The 24782-nt window shown below is 22.3% G+C and overlaps 2 protein-coding genes across 3 annotated transcripts; one reads left to right on the top strand and one right to left on the bottom strand.

The window, feature by feature from the left end:
* Positions 1 to 895: 895 nt before the first annotated feature.
* Positions 896 to 9055, bottom strand: LOC132924249 (coiled-coil domain-containing protein 22). Of its 2 annotated transcripts, none has more exons than XM_060988440.1 (11): positions 8822 to 9055; positions 7499 to 7670; positions 5217 to 5346; positions 3949 to 4104; positions 3710 to 3861; positions 2726 to 2902; positions 2429 to 2662; positions 1868 to 2007; positions 1615 to 1780; positions 1416 to 1550; positions 896 to 1314 (listed from the first exon to the last, which is right to left on the bottom strand). In XM_060988440.1, exons 2-11 carry the CDS (start codon positions 7601 to 7603, stop codon positions 1195 to 1197), a joined length of 1515 nt encoding a protein of 504 aa, XP_060844423.1. In that variant the 5' UTR covers positions 7604 to 7670; positions 8822 to 9055; the 3' UTR covers positions 896 to 1194. The 2 variants fall into 2 exon arrangements, with proteins under 2 accessions (XP_060844423.1, XP_060844422.1); XM_060988439.1 differs by having other exon boundaries at positions 8603 to 9055.
* A 118-nt stretch (positions 9056 to 9173) lies between these two features.
* On the top strand, positions 9174 to 23052 carry LOC132924248 (girdin-like). Its single transcript, XM_060988438.1, has 12 exons — positions 9174 to 9677; positions 10919 to 11091; positions 12134 to 12254; positions 13505 to 13597; positions 13670 to 13878; positions 13946 to 14084; positions 16115 to 16166; positions 16234 to 16356; positions 17653 to 20555; positions 20625 to 20764; positions 22136 to 22281; positions 22778 to 23052. Exons 1-12 carry the CDS (start codon positions 9600 to 9602, stop codon positions 22822 to 22824), a joined length of 4224 nt encoding a protein of 1407 aa, XP_060844421.1. The 5' UTR covers positions 9174 to 9599; the 3' UTR covers positions 22825 to 23052.
* The last annotated feature ends 1730 nt before the right edge of the window (positions 23053 to 24782 follow it).

Below are 24782 nucleotides of genomic sequence, written 5' to 3' on the forward strand. Positions count from 1 at the left end.
AAAGCACAGTAAAGGTTTTATAAAACAATAGTGAGAGATTACTACAACAGACAATAATTATAATTAGATTGATTTAATGATAATGATTGTAACAGAAACCAGTAACTGTGACAATGTGTAGTTGGAAAGAAACAGCAAATAGTGTATTTACGATGAATAGAAGGTAAATATTTAATCTATACGAGTTCAGATCAAAATGAGGTTTTTGGAAAGTTAGACAGTTCCGTTGTACACATTTTGAGAACATTCTAACCTTTACAATACATACAAATGCAATTGCAATACAATTTACTTTTTTTTTTAAATGACATTGCTAATTTTTTTTTATAAGTTTTAATGGATTATTGTATTTTTAATTGCAAAATCGACAAAGTTAGAGTAAGTTGAAATTTAATTATATGTTTATATAATTTATCTTAATTTTACAAAATCTTTAAGACATTAAAAAAAAAATATTTATTTCAATGTTGTTATTTAACAAGCATTAATGTTTATTTAAGCATTTTTTCATATTTGTGTACAAATAGCCATATAATAATATTGGGGCTACCTCAAGTAAAAAAAAAATGGTTAAAAAAACCACAAATTGTTTTACAATTTTAAGCTCTCTAAATTCTATAATTTTATACAATTAATTAAAAAAAGTTATCTATCCGAATCTGCATAGAAATTAGCATTGAGATTTAAAAAAGTGTAAATTGAATTATGCATCATGCATGCGTACCAAAATCGTTTAATATTGAAATTTTCTTAAAATATGAGTACTCTTTTTTAATCTCTAGAAAATTTCATTTTGATCTTTTTTTCCAAATTGAAATATTTTCTAAATTTTTGACTAACAAATAATTTGCTAATCAAATGCTTATAAAATAAAATTATGACAATGTATCTTACATATTTTTAATAAGTAAATAATTTTATTTTGTATCAAGGTATAACAATTAAATTTAAATATAAATCAGAATCATAAAGTTGAACCTGAAATTTGATTATTTTTTAAATTCGTACAATATTAATATCTTAATAAAACAAATTAAATGGTATTATAAAAGATATATTAAATATGGCTGATACATAAAAATAATGAATAATAATATTTATTAAGTTAACTATTTTTCAATAATGAGTTCTCGAAACTGACATTAGCTACAAAATATAATGAGTTAATGCTTAGGAATTGAACAGAATTCAAGCTTAATTATTTTGGTTTTGAATTTTTTTTAATAATAATAGTTGTTCGTTTTTAACAAGTTCTAAATCTTTCCTAAGTTTTTGAACATTAGCTGCGGCTTGATGAGGGTTTTCATTTTCAATCTAAAAAAAAAAAAGTAATACAATATATTTTAAATAATATCTAAATAAATATATGTTTGATAACAATAATAATAATAATAATAAAAATAAATATAATATACCTGTTCTTCCAAATCTTTAATTTCTCTTCCAATTGTACCTGTTTGTTTTACAGATGTTATAATGCTAGAACTATTAGAATGAATAGCAGCTAATAGTTTATAACATTTACGAATTGTATCATCTTTTTTTGCTACCTATATAACATATTTTAGTATTATAAAATTAAAAGCTAGGATAAAATTAATAATATTTAAATACCTTAAACATCAATTCATCAATTGAAATAAAACATCGCTCTACTTTACCATCTAAAGAATTTATTTCTTTTTGAACTTGCCTGGTATCATTCAAATTTTTATTAATTTCTTTTTTTTGTTTTTCAATATTAGATATAATTTCTAATATTCTTTGTGTATAACTTGACCTAAATAACATGTATTAAGCATTTAATAATGTGCTTTTACTCTTACTATACAGTATTCTAAATTTGATTAGAATACATTTTACAGACCTTGAATTATAATTTGGCTTTGAGTCTAAATCATTCCTACATATTTTTATAATATCTTCTTTTTTTTGTATATCTTCAAAAATATTTTGTAATTTCAGTTTTTCATTTCCGTACACCATTTCTAGTTTAATATTTTTGGCCTTAAAAATTATTAAAATTCATTAAAAAAATATGAATACTGTTCTGTATTTTTAATAAATTACATTTGTATTTAAATTTAATACAAATAACTAGATATTACAGTCCAGGGGTGGCCAAATTTAGCTTATATTATAGTCAGATGCAGTTTGAATTTTATTTATCAAATCAAAATTTATTCATTATTATATTATGAATTTAAAATTTTTTGTATTCTAATAAATATGAATAATAAAAATATATTAATATTTTAGTTATATAAGATAAATTTATTTTAATTGTAATTTATTAATTGTACTATGAATTTATTAAATTTATATTTTAAAATGTGAACTCATGGGCCTTCACACAAGCATGGTTTATGGAGAGCTCATTATCTTTTAAAGATTTTTTAAAACTTTAGAAAAATAATAAAATACTCACTCGTTTTTTATTTAGTCTTTCATTTAGCTCTGATATAATTAATTTCTGTTCATTTTCATATTTACTCCATTTATTGTTCATTCGTTTTATTTTATCTGGTGCTGCATCAACTTTATTTTTTAATTTAGCAACAATCTCGGGATTATCAATAATATTTAAACTTTTTTCTTGAACAGCAATTTCTTTTTCTAATTTCTCTAATTTCAACATAAGATTTATGTTTGTGGAATGTTGCTACATAGAAATAGGATAAATATTTACAATCAATTTTTAATTATTTACAAAGAAACAACTTACTTTTAAGGATAAACTTTTTAGTTCGTTATTTTTTGAAACTAGTTCTTCAATATACGTTGCTTCAGATTCTTTTGATATATTTTCAACTTGATCTTTAGATAAACTTTTAACTATAGGGTTAAAATTACTTGTTTGTTTAGAATTTGATTTTTCTATTTCACCTTGGACTATTTTAGACTAAAACAGATTTATTAATTGTGTTAGTAATTTCCTAGTTACTTACTTTGAAGTAATATTTAATTAATATTATCTTATGGACAATAGCATAACCAGGAGGAGTGTTTTGGTGTTGTAATACTCTCCTTAACACAGGAATTATAAAAAAATAATAATAACTAACTGCTGTTATATGGTTCTTCTATTTCATATTTAATATTATTATGAAGACTGATGACTACAATGCACAGCATGTGAACCCTTCTCATTATACTCAAATTTAAATTTTAAATACTCCCTATATAAAAAAAAACCCTGGCCATGTGTCTGCTAATAGATATGATACAATTTAAATAATATATCAAAAATTAGTGTAAAAAAAAAATAATAATTTAATAATATTATAAATTTAATACCAAAAATGTATGTAAAATAATGTCTATTTTCTATAATAAAAATATATTAATTGGCGTTAAGTTATTGACTTATCTATTCTAAATTTTTTTTATAAATTATGTTTTAAAATAATTTTGTGATTCTATTAAACAGTCAATAAAATTATTTTAATCAAATTAAAAATTTTAATTGAATCAACTATAGTTTCTAAAAAAAAAATTTATTGCCATTTTTATTTAATATCTTTCACAGAGAAAAAACATAGTAGTTAAACAACGTAGAATAATTGATAATTACTACATTTTAAAATGTTTAAAATTTAAATTGATATAACAATACTTTTATAGACGTTTTTATAATAAACCTAGGAAAGTAAGAACTAAATATGCTTATTGGAATTTTTTCTTTACTTATTAAAACTATATTTTTTACCTTTGATAAATCATCTGTTGTTTTAAGTTCAAACTCATAAATATTCAGCAATCTTTTAGTATTAAGTGTTATTAGCGAAGGAATTAAATATTTCAAGTCTGATGGTTGTTCAGTTATATATTTTAAACTATTAATACAGAAATTTCTCCATTCTAAAAAACAAAACAAAATAAAATAATTAAATGTTAATCTTATTAACTATATTATATCATATATGATCTATAAATGATAAACCTTACCAGCAGGTGTACAGTTTCTTTTATGTCCTGGTACAGTTACGCCTGATTCTAAAAGTACAGAGATGTATGAAAAGATTGAAAATAATGAAGAGTTCAATGCTTTTCTATCGGACGATAAACTTTTTTTAAGTTCTTTTAATATTGCACGTCGTTTACCTAAATAATAAAATAAAATAATTAATATAGAATATTACTAGTAGAATACATAAAAATGTATTTATATAGTTCACATCTAATAAGAGATTGTTAATTATTTAATTTTTGAAAATAAAATATTATAACTTACAAGCAGGGTTTGGGACTTATAGCACTTAAAAAATTTAAATAAGCGCCAAAATATGCATTAAAACCTATGAAATATGCATACAAAATTTTAAAAATATGCATTTAAATATATTTATTATTCATATTTTAGAATAAGTAGTAAAAATAAAAAAAATACACTAAAAATTTAAAAGAAAAATATTGTTTAAAATTTTGGATAAATCTGTATTATTTCTTGATAATAGGCTACTTCTCAATTTTTGAACTTATTCGTGAACTAAATAAATATAGGAAAAATAAAAAATAATATTTTATATTTAAATTAAAAATGCATTATTTTATATTTGTCTTACTTTCATTGTTACATTGAATAATTAAATGTTTTCGCAAGTTAAATACAGAAAAAACATACGAATATACGATTGCATTAATATTTTTTTTTCAATTCAGAGCTTCACTTTATTTTTCTGATTGGCTAAGTATGTACATATAGTTTTTGTTTAAAATTTGAAAATGTTTTCAAAATATGCATGAAAAAGATGAAAAAAACCCCCAAAAAGCACTATCTTGCAAACCATGAAATATGTAAAAATATGCACAATCATATTTCAGATTGGATATTATAGCATTGAGAAATTAATTTATTTCGCAAACTGCTATTTTTTAGAATGAATAAAAAAAATATGCAAATAATATAAGTCCTGAACTCTGCCTACAAGTTACTTTACTGTATAAATATTGTTTTTATTATAAGTATTGTTAATATTGAAAAAATGTTGAACATATTTTCACAAACCAAATTTATTGGTACGACAATTCCAGCGCATGCCTGATATTATTTTTTACGTTTAAACCTCAATCTCTTCTGAAGAGAATGATATGTATTTTTTGTTATTTTTACATGAATTAATTTTATGTATAACAGCTTCAAATCCGGAATTCTTTTTGAGATACCCTATACAATAATTTAATTAAACGAGTATAAATACATATATACAACATACTTCTGTATTCTATAATATTTTCAACTTCTTTAGGTAATTTTTCAATTAAAAACATTAATATTCTTCTCATATCTGTAATATTTCCATATAAAATTGTTTGATATCCTATGTCAGACTTGAAACCAACTTTCTAAAATAATTTAACATAATTAGCAAATTATAAGTAAAGCTTTTACTAAACTTAAAAGTTATCTACCTAAACTAAATTGTTATATTATTTGAATAACCAATAATGTTAAAAAAAAAAAAAGCTTGATATTAAAATAAATAAAAATGAATTTAAGTTGTAATAATAATGTGTTATTTATAGATAAATACAATTTGTATCATTGAATATTAGCTAACGTCCAATATATAATTCACCAGGCATGTTTACTCGCATGATTAATACATTTAGATTATGTTTTTTTGGAATTTTCGAGTATACTTAAAGACATAGGAGGAAATCAAGGGGTTGAGTGGACTAAGCCTCCCCCAGAAGTTTAAGGTACTGGTCTTAGTATTATATAGCCATATAGGTGTAGTGAGCATATATTGCTCAGCCCCCTCAGTAATTTCACCAAATTTCCGCTTATGCTTAAAGATCTTATTTTTAAATACTTACACATTTTATGATATTTAAGAAGTGTCATGTAATCAAGCAACATTTTTTTGCCAATACACGGTGTGGTAGGGAAACTACTTTATTGTTTAAAAAATTAATAACACAAATAGTATAAGATACATCGGTTTAATTCTTTTTCCGTGATATAAGAAGACATTTAAAGTTTTTATTTGTACATCTTAAAAATCATATTGTTAAAGTGCCCTCTGTTCTGGTCAGAGCATAGAGACAGTTGAGTTTTGAAGTTTCTCTTTATTCTTTCTAGCATACTAACGGCCATATTATTGATAGCAGCTTGAAAATTGTGCTTTTATATTTTTGTAAAACCATTTTTAAGGACTATTATCATTAGTATATACATTTTAATAACTCATAAATTTCTCATTCAAGTTTTGATATAAATGATTAAAAATTTAAATTTTCAAAAATTTCTTATTTAGTACATTTGAAATTTCCAAAAATCAGAATTTGAACAAATTATTAAAGAAAAACTGGGAGTAAGCATACTTGGTGAATCATTCTATACATTATAATTATTTATCAAGATGATTAATTTATATTAAATTTATTTCCTAAAAGAATGGGGTAGATAAGTTTTATATACGATAGTATTTGGTAGTCAGTTTATTAATCTACAATGTTGCACTGTAAAAATAATTCATTATTAAAATTATTGTATGTATTATATATTAAATTAAAAATTAATATATTATGTATTAATTGATTTTTAAATTATTTAACATTTTTTTTATACTATATAATATCCTACTTTAAGTGCATTTATTTATGTAATGAATAATTAATAATTTGTATTATTGCTTTACTTTAATTTTTATTATTTAAAAATTTGGTAGTTGCTAATCATTATAACTATATTGTAAATTAGACATTAATCATATATATTTAGTATTTTGATCTTAGCCAATAGATGAGTAGATTACTAAATTAGAAGCTTTTTTTATTTATGATAATATAGTGTTTAGACAATAATATCAGATATAAAAATTAATAATTACATAAATTGACCTATAAAGTACCAGTACTGTCTATGTTGGAAAATTAAGTGGCATATTGCATGTAAACAAAAATAACCAATGAAAAGCAAAAAAAAAAAAATGAACAAATATCAATATTATATAGTAAAAATTGTTTTTTGATGATGTATAAGGAACCAGAAAAAATAGGCCCATAATAAAAATAGAAATTTAAAAAAGTTATTACAAATCAGTATATTACCTGTATTATTATTATATTTGAATCACAAATCATTTTAACTATGTATATCTATTATTAAAAAATAAAGTGTATTCATTGTGTTACATCAAAAAAATCTGTAATTTTTGTTTGTAACATATTTATATAAATATAAAAATTGTGTAATATTTTTGTTTCTACTTTTTCAAAGTTTGTTTTTCAGTTATATTGTTATTCATTATTACTTTATTAGCCATATAATTTGATATTGGTTGTTTAATATTCTTTCTTAAGTTGAAATTTATTGTTTTTACAAATCGTAGATAATATGGACTGTATATAATATGGATATTATAGATATTTTGTTTATTTAAATTAACTAAAAATAAATGTCATTAAATTTGTATAGTCATTATAAGAATGCCGTAAATAGATATCTATGAATTCACTTATATAATATATTAATAAATAGTATTACTTTTACCTTACAAGCATCTGCTACAGTGATACCATATTGATATCTAGCAGACATAGATCGAGGAATTGTAAAAGATAAGTTTATTGTTGGTTGAATTTTTTGTAAGCACATTATTATTGCTTTTATTAAATTTTCCTGAGCTATATTTGTAAAGGCAGTTTCATTTTCCGAGAATTCACTAAAAAAAAAAAAAGAACTATTACTTACAAATATAGTTTATTATATAATATGTTGAAGTTCCTGCAACCGTAAATAAGCCGCATTATTTCAATACCTTAAACTATTTTTACAAAAATTACTAAAAGCAAATATTTTTAATGCTAGTAAACACTGAACACATTATAAAATGATCAACTTTTTCTAAGTTCTTTCAAGATCTTGTGGAAATACATTTTTTTGCTATCTATTATGTATTAATTTAGTGGAGTTACTAAAATAGTTTATACTGATGAAAATAACTAAAAATTAAAATTTAGTGTTATTAAAAAAAAAACATTCAACAAGTGGCAAGTTGGAAATATATCACTTTATAAAGAAATTATGTTTAAAATATAATAATAATTTATTAAATTTTTAATTAAAATATTTATTAGGTAGGTACTAAAATGTATATCAACTAAATTGGGATGATGGATTTGTATGTAAAAATGTTGCTTTTCTTTTTCCTATAACACTTTTTATTAAATTAAAATACATTTTTGCTTTGGTTTTAAAGGTGTCATTAATTAGATATTAATAATCCATTATATTAAAAAAATTAAAATTAAAATAATTGAATGCGATATTTTTATCACATAGTTTTCATAAAATCAAGTATAATCCAAGTGACAATGAGTGACATAATAAATTTATTCAAAAGAATATTTTGATCATAATTAAGTTAACTATCTACTGGATAGCACATTGAATTTAAAACTTTTAAAAAGGTTGTACCAATTAACAGTCAAAAGTTGCTTAAAACATTTTGAACAAGTACCTATAACATAGGTAACCACTAAAATTATATTTAAAAAAATGTACTTATATAATGATATATACTCTATACATTACCACTAATAAATATATAAATTGTATTTTATCCATAGTTTAAGTTAAGAAAAAGAAACTCACCAACCAATCTCTTTTAGAGTACAAAATATTATTGCATCAATTTCTTCCATTTTACGCAGTAAAACGGTCTTAACCAAATACAAAATAAATTTAATGTATTTATATAAAAACAACGATTAAAATAATGAGAACATTAAGAACCGCGTTTCAAGAAATTATAATACCAAAAACAACGATTGCGTAACACATATTTTGATTACAACTGCAGTTTGGATATACCTTTTTTATTTAAACTCATTATTTGGTGTTTTGTATTTGTATGTCTTAATAGTATAGAAGTATAAATTAACTCAAAATATTATGGGTTCAAACACTATTAATTAGTCTGATACGAATTATTTAAAATTTTTAATTAATAGTGTTAATGCTTTATTAGTTGGTAATATCTTTTTAAGCTACTATTTTACCGATATTATGAAAATATGAACTGGTAAATGATTAACATCCAATCATAATCATTGTCGTTGCAGTGCGGCTGATTACCATGTATTATCATTATGTAATATGCACTATCAATAATAATTTTAAAAAATGATCTCGTGGTGTTTTTAAGGCTTATCTCTCTTACAATCACTTAATGCTTACTGTGTTAGGAGAATTTAGACCTACCCATTTGCTTATTCGTACTTATGTCGTGTTAGACGTGTTATGACGTGCCTCTAAAACGTTGATTAATGTTATAATAATTAATTAATAGATAATAGGAGGTACCTATTGACTATTACCTACACATAATCGTCGTAATTCTGAAAATATTGTGCTTTTCATTTTTAGTTTAATAATTTTCACACTAATAGTAACCATTAAAATCATGATTACTTTATTTAAATAGTTATTTGTTCAATTTTATGTTAATGCAATATTTTTCACTATGATTTACTTAGAAAATTATTCCTATTCCCAATTATTCTACAATACTTTTAGCCGTCATAGAGTAAATTTTATTTTAGAATAAATTACAAAACAGTAAACCAACACTTCAAGAAGCCTTGTCAATATGGAACAGCAAAGCTCAAATAGTAGTGATGATAATGATGGGGAGTTAACAACAAATCAGATAAAACTTAAGGCTCAAGTTAGTATTGTTTAATTTCTTGGATAATAATTTGTATTTTGATTATAACCACAATTTCATGTCTTAGGATGTATATAATATAAGTGTTACTTATTGTAATTCCTGGTTAATAGTCAATGGTATAGTACGATTGCTTTTCTAAAACTCAATCTTCATCATGAAACGCCCATGTTGTTCAATGAAATCTTAATACTTGCATCTATATTAGTGTTATTACATTAAGCAGAATTTAGTATATTTAATAATTTTAAGTAATTTTCTTATGAATTCCCATTGATTTATATTAATCTGCTTTTGAATGCCTCCAAAATCTGATCACAAAAATTTGGTGCACTGATCATTGGAAAAACTAAGCACTGACTGGTATCATGGTACCGCATTTAGTCATATTATAGTTTTTATTAGAGTTTGTCAGAGTATCTTGAAAAGATTTTAGTGATAATTGTCAACAGTTATAAGTAAAAGAAGTATACGTGAATATGCATTAGTTTATATTTTATACATTGAATATGAATGTGTTAAGTTTTTTAATGGATTTTCCAAACACTAGTCAGTTATGATTATTTATAATTCATTTTGGTTTATTACATATTCTTCCATATTATTTGAAATAAAAATAACAACTATTGCCATATTCTGAAAATTTGCACATTTGCATCTTCTCCTGTTTTTTGTAATAAATAAAGCAGTAAAAATTTTACTATATTATTTATTAATTAATAACTATTATTTCTATTTATAAATAAAATATATTACCAATTAAATTGAAAATTTTTACTTTTTTAATTTATTAAATGTAAATTATTGTAGATATTAAAATATTTTTTGTACTTTCAAATTTTAACTCACTAAAATATGATTTTATCCTTTTAGTGTTATAAATTCTGTAGCTCAACCCCTGATTATTAATTATTCAGTTATAATTACTGCGACAATAGTTTATCTTGTTTAGAATATGTTTTTAAGGTATGATTGAATATCTTTCGTGTTCTTGAGTTAGATGTTGAAATTTAGATATTGTTATTTACAAAAAATAAATTTTACATATTATATAATGCAAAATTAAATTTAACAAAATGTATGTAAAAAATAACACAGGTATATAATAGTAATCTAGTATATTATAGTACATTTTAACCTAATTAAAATTATGTTTATAACCAAAATATTATAATTTTATATTTTTGTTTATAATCATAATTTTTTATAATTAATTTAATAGATTATTATTTTATTTTTAGGAAATTGCTAAGCGCATGGAAAAATATCATGGTAGATACACATCTTCTAGTCGGTGTAATACACCTTTGCCCATCACTTCAGCAGAAAGTATAGAGTCTATACAGAATAATAGTGTTATTTCTGATACGAGTGACAAAATTTTGTTATTCCGACAAGTTTTAGAAAATGATAGGTATGGTTAATAATTATTTAATATTATATTTAATTTAATTGGTCATTTTAAAAACAATACGTCACCATTTAAAAAAATTATATTTTAAAATTTGAGCCATTAGAATTTGGAACACTATAAAAATAACATTAAATATCTCGGGTTATTGAGTTATTTTTGGTTTGTAGAAAATTTCTATTTTATGACATGTTATTTTTTAATTCAATTGAATAAAAGATTTAAGCTATTTGAGTTGAAAAATACTATGAAAACAATAATAAAGTTTAGGTAGATAAATAGAATTATTATAATCTCTAGTAATTATTGCATATAATCAACACATAGTTGTTGTAGGTGTATAAGACCATATTGTAAGAAAAGTAATTTATTAAAACTATAAACATAATGATTTGGGTCAAAATTCAACTTGTTTATTTATAAAATTAGAATATCACTTCAAAATTTGAAATTCAAAGCTATAATCAATTATGTATTCAAAAAATTGTTTTAAGCAGATTTAATTAAACATCAGTTTATTTTTTGGTTGTGATTAGTATTTTCTTAAATTTGTATACTTTAGGTATGTATTGGAACTCTTAAATAGGAATTTATATAATTATATATTAAAGATTTGTTTATGTAGGCTTAAATAGTAAATAGTATTTACTAGAATTAAAAATAAAAAATGTTTAGTATGAAACCACCATAAAACATTTGTCACAAACGATAATTGTTATTTTCTTTAATTCAAAAAATATTAATCCCTAGGATTTGAAACTTCTTTCTATTTTATATATTATTAATTTTTATACAATAAAATATTGAAAATATTAAAACTAATATAGGCTTTTATATTAAGAATTATTTATACTGTTCTATAGTATAATTGCACTGACTTATAAGTTATAATAATAATATATGAGTACAATATAATTTTATAATAACTTCCTTTTACATAGTATGTTATGGTTTTTGGTAAGATTTAAATGAACATACAATGCACAGTGTACACTCAAATTCTATTAAAATGTATTATACTAAAATAACATAACTTTTATTGCAGAAAGTTAGTTGAGAATAGTAAAATAGATGAGCAAAAATATAATAATGATGTTCAAGTGAGTGATGAAAATGTATTGGATGTGAAACAACGTGAAAAAGAAAAACCTAATGCAACATATTATGTAAGTTTTCTTACGTATTAAGAAGATGTTATAACCGCATGTTTTATCTCCATCTTACTAATGTACATCATAGCAAATTTGCGATCAGCCAAACACATTTTGTGATGTTAACTTTGATATAAGAGTAAATTTACTATTATCAAATTTAAAGGTATTAAAGGTTTTATTGATATTATCATTTTAAAATGAGTTATGAACATTTTAAAGTTGTAGTATTTTACATAGCTTTAACTCCCTTTAAAATGATAATATCAATAAATACACATAACATTTCCTAGATAATATTCTTATCTTTAAATTTAATAATAGGTAAATTTACTCTAATATTAGAGCTAACATCACAAAATATGTTCTGCTGAATGCAAATTTGCTATGATGTACGTTAGTAAGACGAAAGCAACACATGTGGTAAAACTCCTTTTAAATATTTTAATTATTTAATGTTAGTTTTATTTTTAATTAATTAAAGTTTTCAAGTTCTTTCTTTGAATATTAAAACAATAGTACTGGCAGAAATCAAGTTAGTTATTAGAACCAGTAATTTATTTAATTGTACTGGTTTTCTACTATTTTCCTTTATTTTTTAGATACCAAATTGGTAATAAATTATGTTTAAATTACCTGATTTATGTTAACTAATTAATCAAATCCTATTTTAGTATGTAAAATATTATTTTGATTATTTAATATAGTTTATAATAGATAGGACTTGAATTTATGTACTTGTATAATTTAAAATAGTTAAATAAGCATTTTTTTTTATTCTTTGTATCATATTTAATATCTCACAAATTGAATAAATACAACGAAAACCATTTTTAAATTTTTAATAATTTTAATCTTGTGAAATTCAAATACACTAATGTTAGAATTAGTTATTATCTATTTATTTTCTCATTGATCAACTTTTTACCAATAAACAATGTTATTATGCTTATTTATTTCAATTATTACAAATGCAAATTCAATAAATTATATGTTCTATGATTTTAGTAGAATATACAAAGTAAAAATGATACTACTTACATCAGAATAATATAAATTGATTTTATTGATTACACAATTGACAAAAATATTATGTTGATCGGATTTCAGATATGAAATTACTGATTATAATAATAATTTTAAAAATTCATTGTTTTTAAACCTCACAGTAAATTTATAATTTAATTTAATGAATTGTCAGTTGAATAAAAGATATTATATTATGTTTTTTTCTTGTATTATCATATTTAATTTTTAAATTTTAGGAAGATATTATATCAGCACAATATCAGGAAAGAAATATACAATCTTTAAAAAGTCAAATTGTTGAATTGAATGAAAAACTTGAAAATTATCGTGTAAGTTGTATTATATTTAATTACATAAATAAATAGTTATTAAATGTTAATTGATTTTTTTTATAAAAATAGAATAATATTACTGAAAAAGATATGTTATTGCAATTAAAAATTAATAAAATTGAGGCATTAAACAAAAGTATAGCACAAAACAAAAAAATACATTTAGAAATAGTGGAAGAGTTAAAAAAAAGAAATATTGAAAACATTAATGAAGAACGTTTAAGATGTACTCAAGAGATTAATCATATTGCAGAAGAAGCAGAAGAATTAAAAAATAAGTTAGTACAAAATAAGAATTAATGAGCTTATTATTAACATATCAAATATTATTTACCTTTTATTTAGCTTAGAGGATGTTCACCGACTCTGTGATAAATTAAAAAAAAAAAATAATAAATTTGATAAAGAAAATTCTGAACTAAGAAAAAATGAAATAAGTCTAAAATCGGAAATCGAAAAATTAAGTATAAGCTTTGAGAATGAAGTAAGTACATTTTTTTATTTACAGAATACTTAATGGGTATTTATTTAATTTAGTCGCCTAGTATCAGTACAATTTAAGTTTATTGGAACATAATAGGAATTTAATGTAATGGAAACAATACTTACTTATTATATTAATAATATTGTCTAATAACCTAACATGCTTAATAACATATTGGCTTGTTCAGCATTAAAGTTATAGACACTACAGTACAGATTAACTGGGAAATAAAATATTTTTAATTTATTGGTTATTAATTAAAACAAAATTCAGTATGATTTTTGTTAAAAACCCATACTTTGTAATTTTTATTGATTTTAAAACATTTGTTATTTACTACTATAATGTATGCCACACTGATATTTGATCTACCTATCCATTACACAAATTAAAGAAAATAATATTTTTAGTGTAGATCATAGCCTTTTTTAAATCATATTTTATCACAATATATTGCTGGCAAGAGTATATTATTAATAGTTAAGTATGTTTTAGTAATTTTAACATATATTATATATATTATTTACTAATACATGCTAAGAATAATTACACCATATAGACCAAAGATCAGCAATTAACATTTTTTGGAGGGCATATAAATTATATACCTGTATATATATTTATCTAAAGAAAATAAAAACGAAATAAAAAAATTTAATTTAAATTGATAAAAACTTTTAATTAAATTCACAATCAAGTAAAAATTAGTATCTTGTATATGGGCTAGATAAAGTTAGCCCATGGATATCATCATTTGATAACACTAGGTCTTAACTATTATAATTTTTATTGGTTTGTTAAATATATGTAGAATTTATAATCTCATTTCAATAAACTAAGACAGTTCTTCATTATCTTTTGATTTTTGTTTACTGTGTACAGACACAGGTATAATCTATCTGTGTGGATTGCTTTTAAGAAAAAACAATTCAGTTGTTTTAAAATTGTAAGTTTATTATATGATTTAAAACGTTTAATATGCAATATTAAAAATGTTTACTTTATTATTATTATATTTATCTCTTACATATTTACTGTTCATAATTCTATTTGTTTAAAATTTGATTAATTAGAAATTAAATAAGTTAGTTAGCTGTATAGCTAATAAAAAATCATGGTATTTCTGCAGCAATTTAATATATTCTGTTATATGTTTGTAAGATGGTGATGAGACGTGCAAGTGTTGGTTCTTCTTAAGCTATAGAGTTACAATTATTAGGTCGAGTTTCATTACCATTCACTAAACATTAAATAAATCAAAAGTGAGCTATTAGTTTCTTAAACATAATTTAGTATCCCATGGTCAATTAAATTTTATTACTTGAATTAATTAATTTTTTCAATAAAAGTACTTAATATAATAATAAACTATAATACGAGATATGATCAAATAAAAAAAAAACGCTGACTGACATCATAAAACAAAATTAACTTTATTTATAAGGTATGTATCATTATATCAAGATCCTTAAAAACTCATGAGTTTTGAATAAGTAGGATCATTGTTGTAATTGAAAAACTAGTCGCCTTGTTCCACATTTTTGCCTTTTGTGATAGACGACATCTCTCAGATAATTTAAAACTTCAATGTAGTAAGTCTCGTTTGCTGAACTGTAGGACTGTAGGAAATGGTGGAAGTACTTATGAACTAAACAGTCCATGTATCTTTTGAACAAATCTTGTAATAATTTTATTTCAACATTTTTTATTTATTACAATTGGATTGTGTAATGTGTATGTTATATATCATGTCATAATGTAATATATCAGTGACATTTTTAAATTCTAATACAGTAAAACCTCGATAAAACGGAACTTACGGTAAAACGGAAAATTTCTTTAGTGCTTTTTTCAAATTTCATATTTTTGAACCCAATCAAAACAAAAACCCTGTTTACATTTCATGGTCTTATCGAGGTGTTACTGTAGCAGAAAACATCAGACATAAGTAACATAATTAATATTGTCAAATAACCATTTTATAAAAATAAAACTTATATAAATAATACAATTTTTTTTTTTTTTTTTAGAAAAAGTTGATGCTAAAACACAATCAAGAAACTTCAAAACATCTTATTGGCGGTAAGTTGTTTTTTACTTAAAATTATTACTTATAATCATATTATTTATGTATACTTATATGTATTAGATATGGAAAAAGAATTGCTAAGCTTACAACAAGAAAATGATTTATTATCGAGTCATGTAGCTTTGTTGGAGAGTAAACCAGTGCATCATCAAGAAAATGATAATTTATTAATGGAAATTGACAGTAAATATTATATACATTTTTAAGTATACAACATATTGATAATTCTCGGCTATTTCATTAACATATGGGTTAATTCTTTTTAATATTAATGACATCTACTCATCTACACTTTGTAACATGTGTTTAAGAGAAATACATCCCTGTAATTCTGTTTTATTTGGGGTCTCCCTTTTATTAATCTAGGGCATATTATTGTAGTACTTCTCTGGGAAAGATTCTGTGGCCTATATAATTGAAATCATCTCCTTAATTTTTCTTCTTATTTCAGTACCACTTTTCTTCAGTAACTCGGTCATTATATTATTTTTCCCAGGTACTAAATTGTTCTTAAAATTATTAATTATGTTGTCAATTTCCTCTTGTTGGGGTTTTTCTATTATTGGTTTTTCCGTATAGTTGTAGATAGTTTCATTGCTTCACTCTATAACTGGTCGGTTTAATTGTTGATTAAAGTACTCTTTGAAATGGTTCACTGTTCATTATAAGATTATCTTCCATGATTAGGTTTCCCGACTCATTTGAAAGTATTCTTATCTGTGGTTAGAAACCAGCAAAATACTTTTGCTTTCATTGAAAAACTCTAACATTGAATCTATTTTTAATCTATTATTTATAAATTTTTAATTTATTCAATATATTGTATTATAAGTCTTGGTAAAAAAAATAAAAAAAATGTTTGTGTATTGGAATGTATAATATATATTTACATTTTAAAAATAAACAATTTTGATAAAATATCTAATGGGGATTTTCAGTTTTTCACAAAAATACTATTTCTATGAAAAAAAAATAGAAGAGATGGGAAGCATAAAATAGTCCTCTAGCTATTGAATATAATATTAATTTAAAAATAAATATAATGATAAAATAAAAACATTTACATATTTACAATTTATATATATGTATATATAAAACTAGTAGCCTTACAAGTTATAACAAATTTTGTTTCTATAAAACATTGAACCTATATCCTGGTTACTTCTATTATTTACTACTAATTTATTTCTACCTACTCCAATTGCCTGCCCTGCTAAGCAAGTGCTGTAACTCAATAAAATAAGATAGATACGCCAACTGATAGGTATACTAACACATTTTTTCTTGAGAGAATATCTCTGAAATTTCATTAATATAGGATAAAAACACAATTATTGTTTTTCGGAAATGCTTTAAGTAAATACATCCATGTATTTTTCTCTTAATGTATTGATTCTTGGCACTTTTTCTTAGCAAAGCAGAGTACATATTATGTATTATTATTAAATATATAATTTATAATTATTATTTTTTTTTTAGAAAAAGAATCTGAGATTCAACGTTTAAATCTTGAAAATGAAGAATTAAATAAACAACTCCAAAATCAAATAACGGAAGCTCAGCAGACAGAAAGTCGTTGGATTCAGTTAAAAGATGCATACCTTAATGATAAAGAACGTATGATACTCTTGGAAAAGGTAATTGATGAATTAAAAATGAATAACAATGAGTTAAATGATGCTAATGTTAAATTAACTGGACAAATTGAAAAATCTTTGGAAAATATAAAATTATTAAAAGCTGATAACGACACACATCAAGAACGTATATCTGATTTTATGGCAGTTATAGAAAACATGCGTGAAACATTTGAAAAAGCAATGAAGGAAGCTTCAAATGAGTATGAACAAAATAAAAAGAATTTTATTCGACAACATGAAGATGATCAAGTTTTAATTACAACCTGTAACAATAAACTTAAAGATAGTATAACATCAGTAAATGAATTAACTAATCAATTAAATATTGTTTTAAAAGAAAATAACTCATTTAAAAGCGAACGTTTAGAGTTTAATGATTGTCTTAGTAAAAAAGATACAGAAATATTTAAATTGAATAATACTATTACAGAATTTCATACATTGTCTACGCAATTAACTAATGAGTTAGAACTTGTTAAAAACGAGAATAATATGCTTTTAAATAAATTAAATGGAACTAATATTACGATGGAAGATAATAAATTATTATCAGATCGATACCAAAAACAAAAACAACTACTGAAAGTAAAAATCAAAGCTTTAAAAGAATCTGAAAGCAATTGTTCAATTTTACAGCAGCAAGTTGCATCTTTAAATAAAGAAATAAATGTTTTGAATCAGAGATTGGCATATCTTATACAAAGTAATAAACAAATAAGTACTGTTGTACGAAACTGTGATGAAGAACTTCAAAATTGCTATGAATTATTAAATAAAATTGTAATTAAATCAAATTTACAAAATCAAAACATACATATATTTCGTTGTGTTTTGATGGGTCTGGCATCATTATTTTCTTTTGAAAATGTTGGTGTTGAGGTCGATATTGATGTAATTGAAATTGTCGATTCAATTTGTAACAATACCATTCTAGATGATAATGAACTGCAAATTTGTCTTAAAAAAATGGTCTTTGGTTCTATCCATATTTTAGAATACATTATAAATTTAAATAATTCTCAAAAACGTTCTAATGCACAATTAATTGACCACACTGAAGTTGAAAAACGTGTATCTGAAGCTGTAGAAAAGGTTAAATTATCAACACAAAATGAATATCATAAACAAAATAATGAACTACTCAAATTAATAGAAAACTTACAAAATGATAATTATACATTAAAATTAAATATGTCTTCTTGTACTTTAGAAAATAAAGAAGTATTAACAGATTTAAATGGTCCTGCATTAAACAGTTTACTGTCTTTGGAAAATGTAGATATAAAATGCATTAAGAATGAAAACGATACGTTAAAACAATTTTTAAAAAATATCCAAAAAGATTTGGGTTTGGTTATTAACGATGATAAAAATGATGGAGAGTTATTGAATTCTTTAAGTACACTTGAGTTCCATGTAAATGAAATAAAAAATGAAAATAAACTTTTAAACAATCAGATTAGTGAACATCAGAGATTAATTTCATTGAAAACTGTGGAACAACCTATTGAACTGAAAACTGATAAATATTCAAATTTAAACTCGCAAAATGAATTTATTCAAACTATAGAAAACCTTGAAGAAAACAATGAAGGTAAGAAAATAGTATCTGAGGATGTATGTTTGAAGAAATTACAAAATTCAGAAGTAATGGCTTCTACAGAAAATGGTGATTCAAAGATTTTACTGGTACGTTACAAAAATTTAAAATCTCGATTCAAAGAATGCCGAGCTAAAACAATTGACTTAGAAAAAAAAATTGTTAACTTGACAAATGATTTGGAATCTGCAAATTCTAAGTATAAACAATTAAATGATCAATATTCCAATGAAAATGAAACTCATGAAGCAGATATAATCCAATGTCAGTCAGAAATTGAAAATCTCATGGGTGAAAAACTTGAAGCTTATCGTCAATTAACTGCACTTAAGGAAAAACATGAAATATTACAAAATGATTATGATCAGCTTAAAAGTAATTTAGATGACCAGAATTCTTTGAATGATAAGGATTCAAATTCTATACACATTAATGAACAAAATACAGTTCTAAAAGGAAAATTAAAAGAAACTCAACGTTTAATTGATTCAGCTTATTCAAGAGTTTTATGCGAATGGCCAGCAATTGAAAATGATAGTGACTGGGTAGTTGTTCAATCCAAAAAATTAGATAAAATAGTTGATGCTAAATGTTGTGATAGTTTGTATGGTTCTAATTTAGAAGAATCTGAAGTTAAACGATTACAAACTTGTGTTCAAACTATTCATGAATTAGTTACTTCTATTTTAACTAATATATGCAATATTGAAGTTTCATCAAGTAATGTACTAATTGATTTAATGTCAGACTTAAAATCTTGCACGGAAACATTATTAGAATTCATATCTGTTAAAAATAATAAATCTGCCAATGAACTCCATAAAGAATTAACTCAAGCTAATGTTGTTAAAGACAGCAATATTCTCATCCCTGAGGAATCATCAATAAATAAATCTTTAAGTTCTAGTGAAGAAGCAACACAATCCTCCTTATTAACAAATGGAGAAAATGAACAGCTACAGCGGTCTATTGCTGAGCGTGATCGATTAATAGAATTTCTTTCTGTTAAAATATCAAAATTGGACAATTTAAATCGAAATGTTGATGATATAAGATTAGTTCAAGATAAACTGGACAGAGCATTAACAGCCGTACATGAGAGAGATGTTAGATGTGATGAATTAACTCTAGAATTGACCCGGGTAAATAATTAAAATGTGAATTTTTCTACTAATTTGTGTTTTGATTTAATATGAATTTATAATTTTTAGTTATTAGAAGAACGTGATATGCTGCAATTGAAATTATCAAATTCTATCAGACAAATTCAATTCTTATCTGACAATAAATCTCAATCGGGTACATCAAATGTATTAGATGAAAAATTTGATTTAAAAACCATGGATGACAAGTAAAATATTTTTTAAAATAAAATTATGAACTTTTATAATTAAAACTATTACTTTTTACAACTGCCATTTCTATTTTTTGTTTATATAGAATAATAATTATTATAATTTTATTATCAATCTATTACCGACAAATTTAAATATATCGGCATCAATGTCCTACATAGCTTCTGTATTTTAGATTTTTCTAATGTAATTTATTATTTCTATGTAGAAAATTGTTTACAAAAATCAGTTTTTAATCAAATTAATGTTATTATTTTTTTGTAATTAAAAAATGAATAATCATAATTACCTGAAATTTTCACTAGCTGCTTATATTTTTAACACAATTTATGATTCTTCAATATACTTAAACTTCTTTTGAGTAAATTTTTTTCAAAAATGTCTTTTTCAAAAGAAAATTTTATTTTTAATTTTAAAAAATTAAATAATTTGATGTAAATTCATTAAAACTTTGTATGAGTGTAAAAAATTTAAATTTTAAAAACATTGAATATTCATGCATAAATTATAATATTTGATTAAACAACATTAGATTTTTGTATAGAGTTAAATTGATATTAGTTATAGAAACTTGAAATATTCCACTGTTATTTAGATTATTATTTTCAATAAAATGTATAAAATATTTAGACCAATTCAAAGCAATTTATAAGCATTTAAAATGTTCATATACATTTTTAATATTCGTTTACGATCAAGAAAAAATAACAATCTAATATTTTAATTTTCTATACATAATTTCAAACATAACATGTATCGAAAATGATAATATAAACACATGGTTAAAATTTCAAGTTTCTAGGGTTATTAACTTTTGAATTATAACAAATTCAAGAAATTAATTTTGTCAAAAACTGGTTAAACATAAAAATTTTATTAGTTATTTTATTCCTTTTATTTGTTTATTGTTCTCCCTGATTATTAAGAAAACTATTGAGCATTTTTTACTTGTGACTTCCCAAAGTTAATAGTCAAATAATTTTTATTGTCCTATAAGTTGATTACAGACACAAAAAAAAAAAAATAATAATAAAAATATATAATTGTAAAATCAATACATTCATTTGTACTTAGAATCTAAATTTATATCGTAAATATATTGTCAAAAACTGAATGACAAATAGAATTAACCAACATTATATTTTAATAAACGATTGCACAACTGTAATATACTTAGTAATTGGTAATTACTTAGAATTGTTTTTAGTATGCAATAATTTTTATGGAATTCTAATTTATATCAACTATTACATTGACCTTCTTAATACACTTAACACTTGCTGTACGTTTGTACAGCAGAGTGGTTACCTATTTACTCAATTTTGTATTTATTAAACTATTTATTTATTTGTTAATATTAACTCTAGACTAGAAGAATTGCACAGTTTAGAGTATAGAAAAGATGCTGAATTGTTTACTGATCAAGAACAGAGACATAAGTCACAAATGCAACTCCATCAAAATCGTCAAGATAATTCTACAACTTCCGGAGCAAATTCACTTAAAACTACAGGTAAAAAATCTTTAATTAATAATATAAAATAAAATAAAGTTTAAAAATATTTATATTTTTTTTCTACATTGTTTACCGTACTATTAAAATATTATAAATATAATTTTGTAGGTGTTTGAATTTTTTTTTTTATAAGTCTAATATGAAACTCTACCACTTATAAATATGAATCTAATTTGAATGTATTGTAATAATATAATACACATTTTATTTTGATTTTACTAGTACTTTTTTATTATTAGTATTATAGATTTTTTAGTTGGCCTTTATTTTATTAATAATTTACAAAAAGTATTTTAAAATTTTTAAGACCAATTTTTATTTTGTGCCATTATATGCTAATTATGTGCTTTATTTTAAGTGGCTTTTTTAGAGCTACAAAATTCGAACTTTGAATGACTTTTGTTTTATTAACACAATGTGAACCTTTTTTTACATTTCATATTTTTATGTTATTAGCATAATGTTAATGATTATTTTTAATGTTATTTTTTAGAAGAAGCAAATACTCCATTATCCTGGTTTAAAGATATACTATGGTGAAGGTATTTAACTTGTTAACTTTAACCTTTATCTTAATATATTTTGTAATAATTAAGATTAACTAGATATTGTTATTTTGTTTTTAATTGCAAATAAATATTAGTTATTCTTATTCTAAAATTAAATATTTGCCACTTATATATTAAAAGATTTGTTTTATATGTATTAAAATTAAAATTATATACATAAATATATTATATACTTTTTAATTTGTAAAAAAATTTATCATTTGTTTTATTGTATGCCTTTCCTTTGAGCCATTTCTAATCAAATTATAAAAATAGTGCTCATTTATTGTTTTTGTTGTTAACAAATTGGAAACTTTAAGGATGTACATCACAGTATTTAACATTCTGCCCATTCAATTAAAAATTGCTAATGAAAAAACCAAATTAGTTTAAAATTGTTTAAATTATTACTATAAAAAAAAAAAAGAGAAAATAAATGAAATATTGAAAATGAATGTACTATAAATGTACTGATTAATTGATAAACATGATATCAAAATAAACATGAAAAAAAATATTTATATGAACTATGAGGATTTGTTAAGAGAACATTATGCAGGTAGCATGTGTTGTCTCTGTCTTACTAACGTACATCATAACAAATTTGTATTCAGCAGAAAACATTTTGTGGTGTTAGCTTTAATATTAGTATAAATTTACCTATTATCAAATTTAATAGTAAGAATATTATCTAGAAAATATTCTTAACTATGAATTTGAAGCTAACATCAAAAAATGTGTTCTGCTGAACGCAAATTTGGTATGACGTATATAATGATGATATAATGTGTTTTCAATTTTACTTAGAAGTTTAATTTATCATAATTATTTATACAGTCATGTCTTAATATCAACAATTATCTAAAAAATGCTTACATTGAAAATAAATAGTATAAATAATATATATATATATATATTATATATATTTATAACATAGAAAGATTTTATTTTAATCATAATAAATATGCATTTCACATAAATTAATTTTATTTAAGTTTTTTCAATATATTAATACATTTAAAAATAAAAATACTCATATTATATTTTAATCTTATTATTATTTGTGAAATTAAATTTATATTATGACATTTTGTTAAAAATATTTTTAATGTGAGAGTGTAATGTTTTAATCAAATGATGTAGGTAAGCTACTAATTGATTTATATTATTACTACTTGAAGTATCTTTAGCTAATCTATCAGAGATATGGTGATGGTACATCAACAATCACATAAAAATAAAAAAATATCAGTTGTTGATACTTAATAATAAGTAATATTTAATAATACAAACTTGGATATTTTTAAAAATATAAGCTATTAATTCTTATTTTTATTCTAAATTTATATTAAATTATGTAACCTATTTCTTATTCAATATTTTTATATTATCGATTTGTAATAGTTCCAATATCAACTTGGGAAATAATTAGATATAATAATTGTTTATTATTTATTTGCCTTTAATTTTTACAAGTGAACTATACAATACCTAATAGATTATTACTTGACGATAATCAATAAGAAGTACTTGATTAAATTTAGAATAATAAACAATAGCACATTTTCCAACATACTTAACAACTTCATTTCAGTGATAAATGAACAAAAACTTTCATAAACTTCATACATATTGCATTTTATATGCATATAAATTCATATTATATTTACAATTGTTGTATATTATTTTCTTTAGCAGAATTTATTACATTGAACTTTGTGTATATTTAAAATACTTGAAGTAGTTTTTATCATTTTAAACAACAGACGAAATTAAAAGATTAAAACATTTCATTAAATGAAATATAAAGAAAATCAGTACAATTATGATAGATACAAATTGAATTAAAGTGAAAATGTAATACAAATAATAGTAATAATAAGAGCTTAGATTTATACTACCAAAATATTTACATGTTAAAAAAAAATTCAAAAAATGTATCATACTAAT

Source organism: Rhopalosiphum padi, chromosome 3 (assembly GCF_020882245.1).
Source record: "Rhopalosiphum padi isolate XX-2018 chromosome 3, ASM2088224v1, whole genome shotgun sequence".
NCBI lineage: Eukaryota > Metazoa > Arthropoda > Insecta > Hemiptera > Aphididae > Rhopalosiphum > Rhopalosiphum padi.

Excerpts from the sequence above, each read along its gene's own strand:
- LOC132924249 (XM_060988439.1), bottom strand. The coding sequence starts at position 8,652 with ATGGAAGAAATTGATGCAATAATATTTTGTACTCTAAAAGAGATTGGT. Across the intron at positions 2,903-3,709 it reads CAACAGATGATTTATCAAAG|TCTAAAATAGTCCAAGGTGA; the intron begins GTAAAAAATATA and ends AATCTGTTTTAG. Across the intron at positions 1,551-1,614 it reads TTGATGAATTGATGTTTAAG|GTAGCAAAAAAAGATGATAC; the intron begins GTATTTAAATAT and ends TATGTTATATAG.
- LOC132924248 (XM_060988438.1), top strand. The coding sequence starts at position 9,600 with ATGGAACAGCAAAGCTCAAATAGTAGTGATGATAATGATGGGGAGTTA. Across the intron at positions 11,092-12,133 it reads CAAGTTTTAGAAAATGATAG|AAAGTTAGTTGAGAATAGTA; the intron begins GTATGGTTAATA and ends CTTTTATTGCAG. Across the intron at positions 13,879-13,945 it reads GCAGAAGAATTAAAAAATAA|CTTAGAGGATGTTCACCGAC; the intron begins GTTAGTACAAAA and ends CCTTTTATTTAG.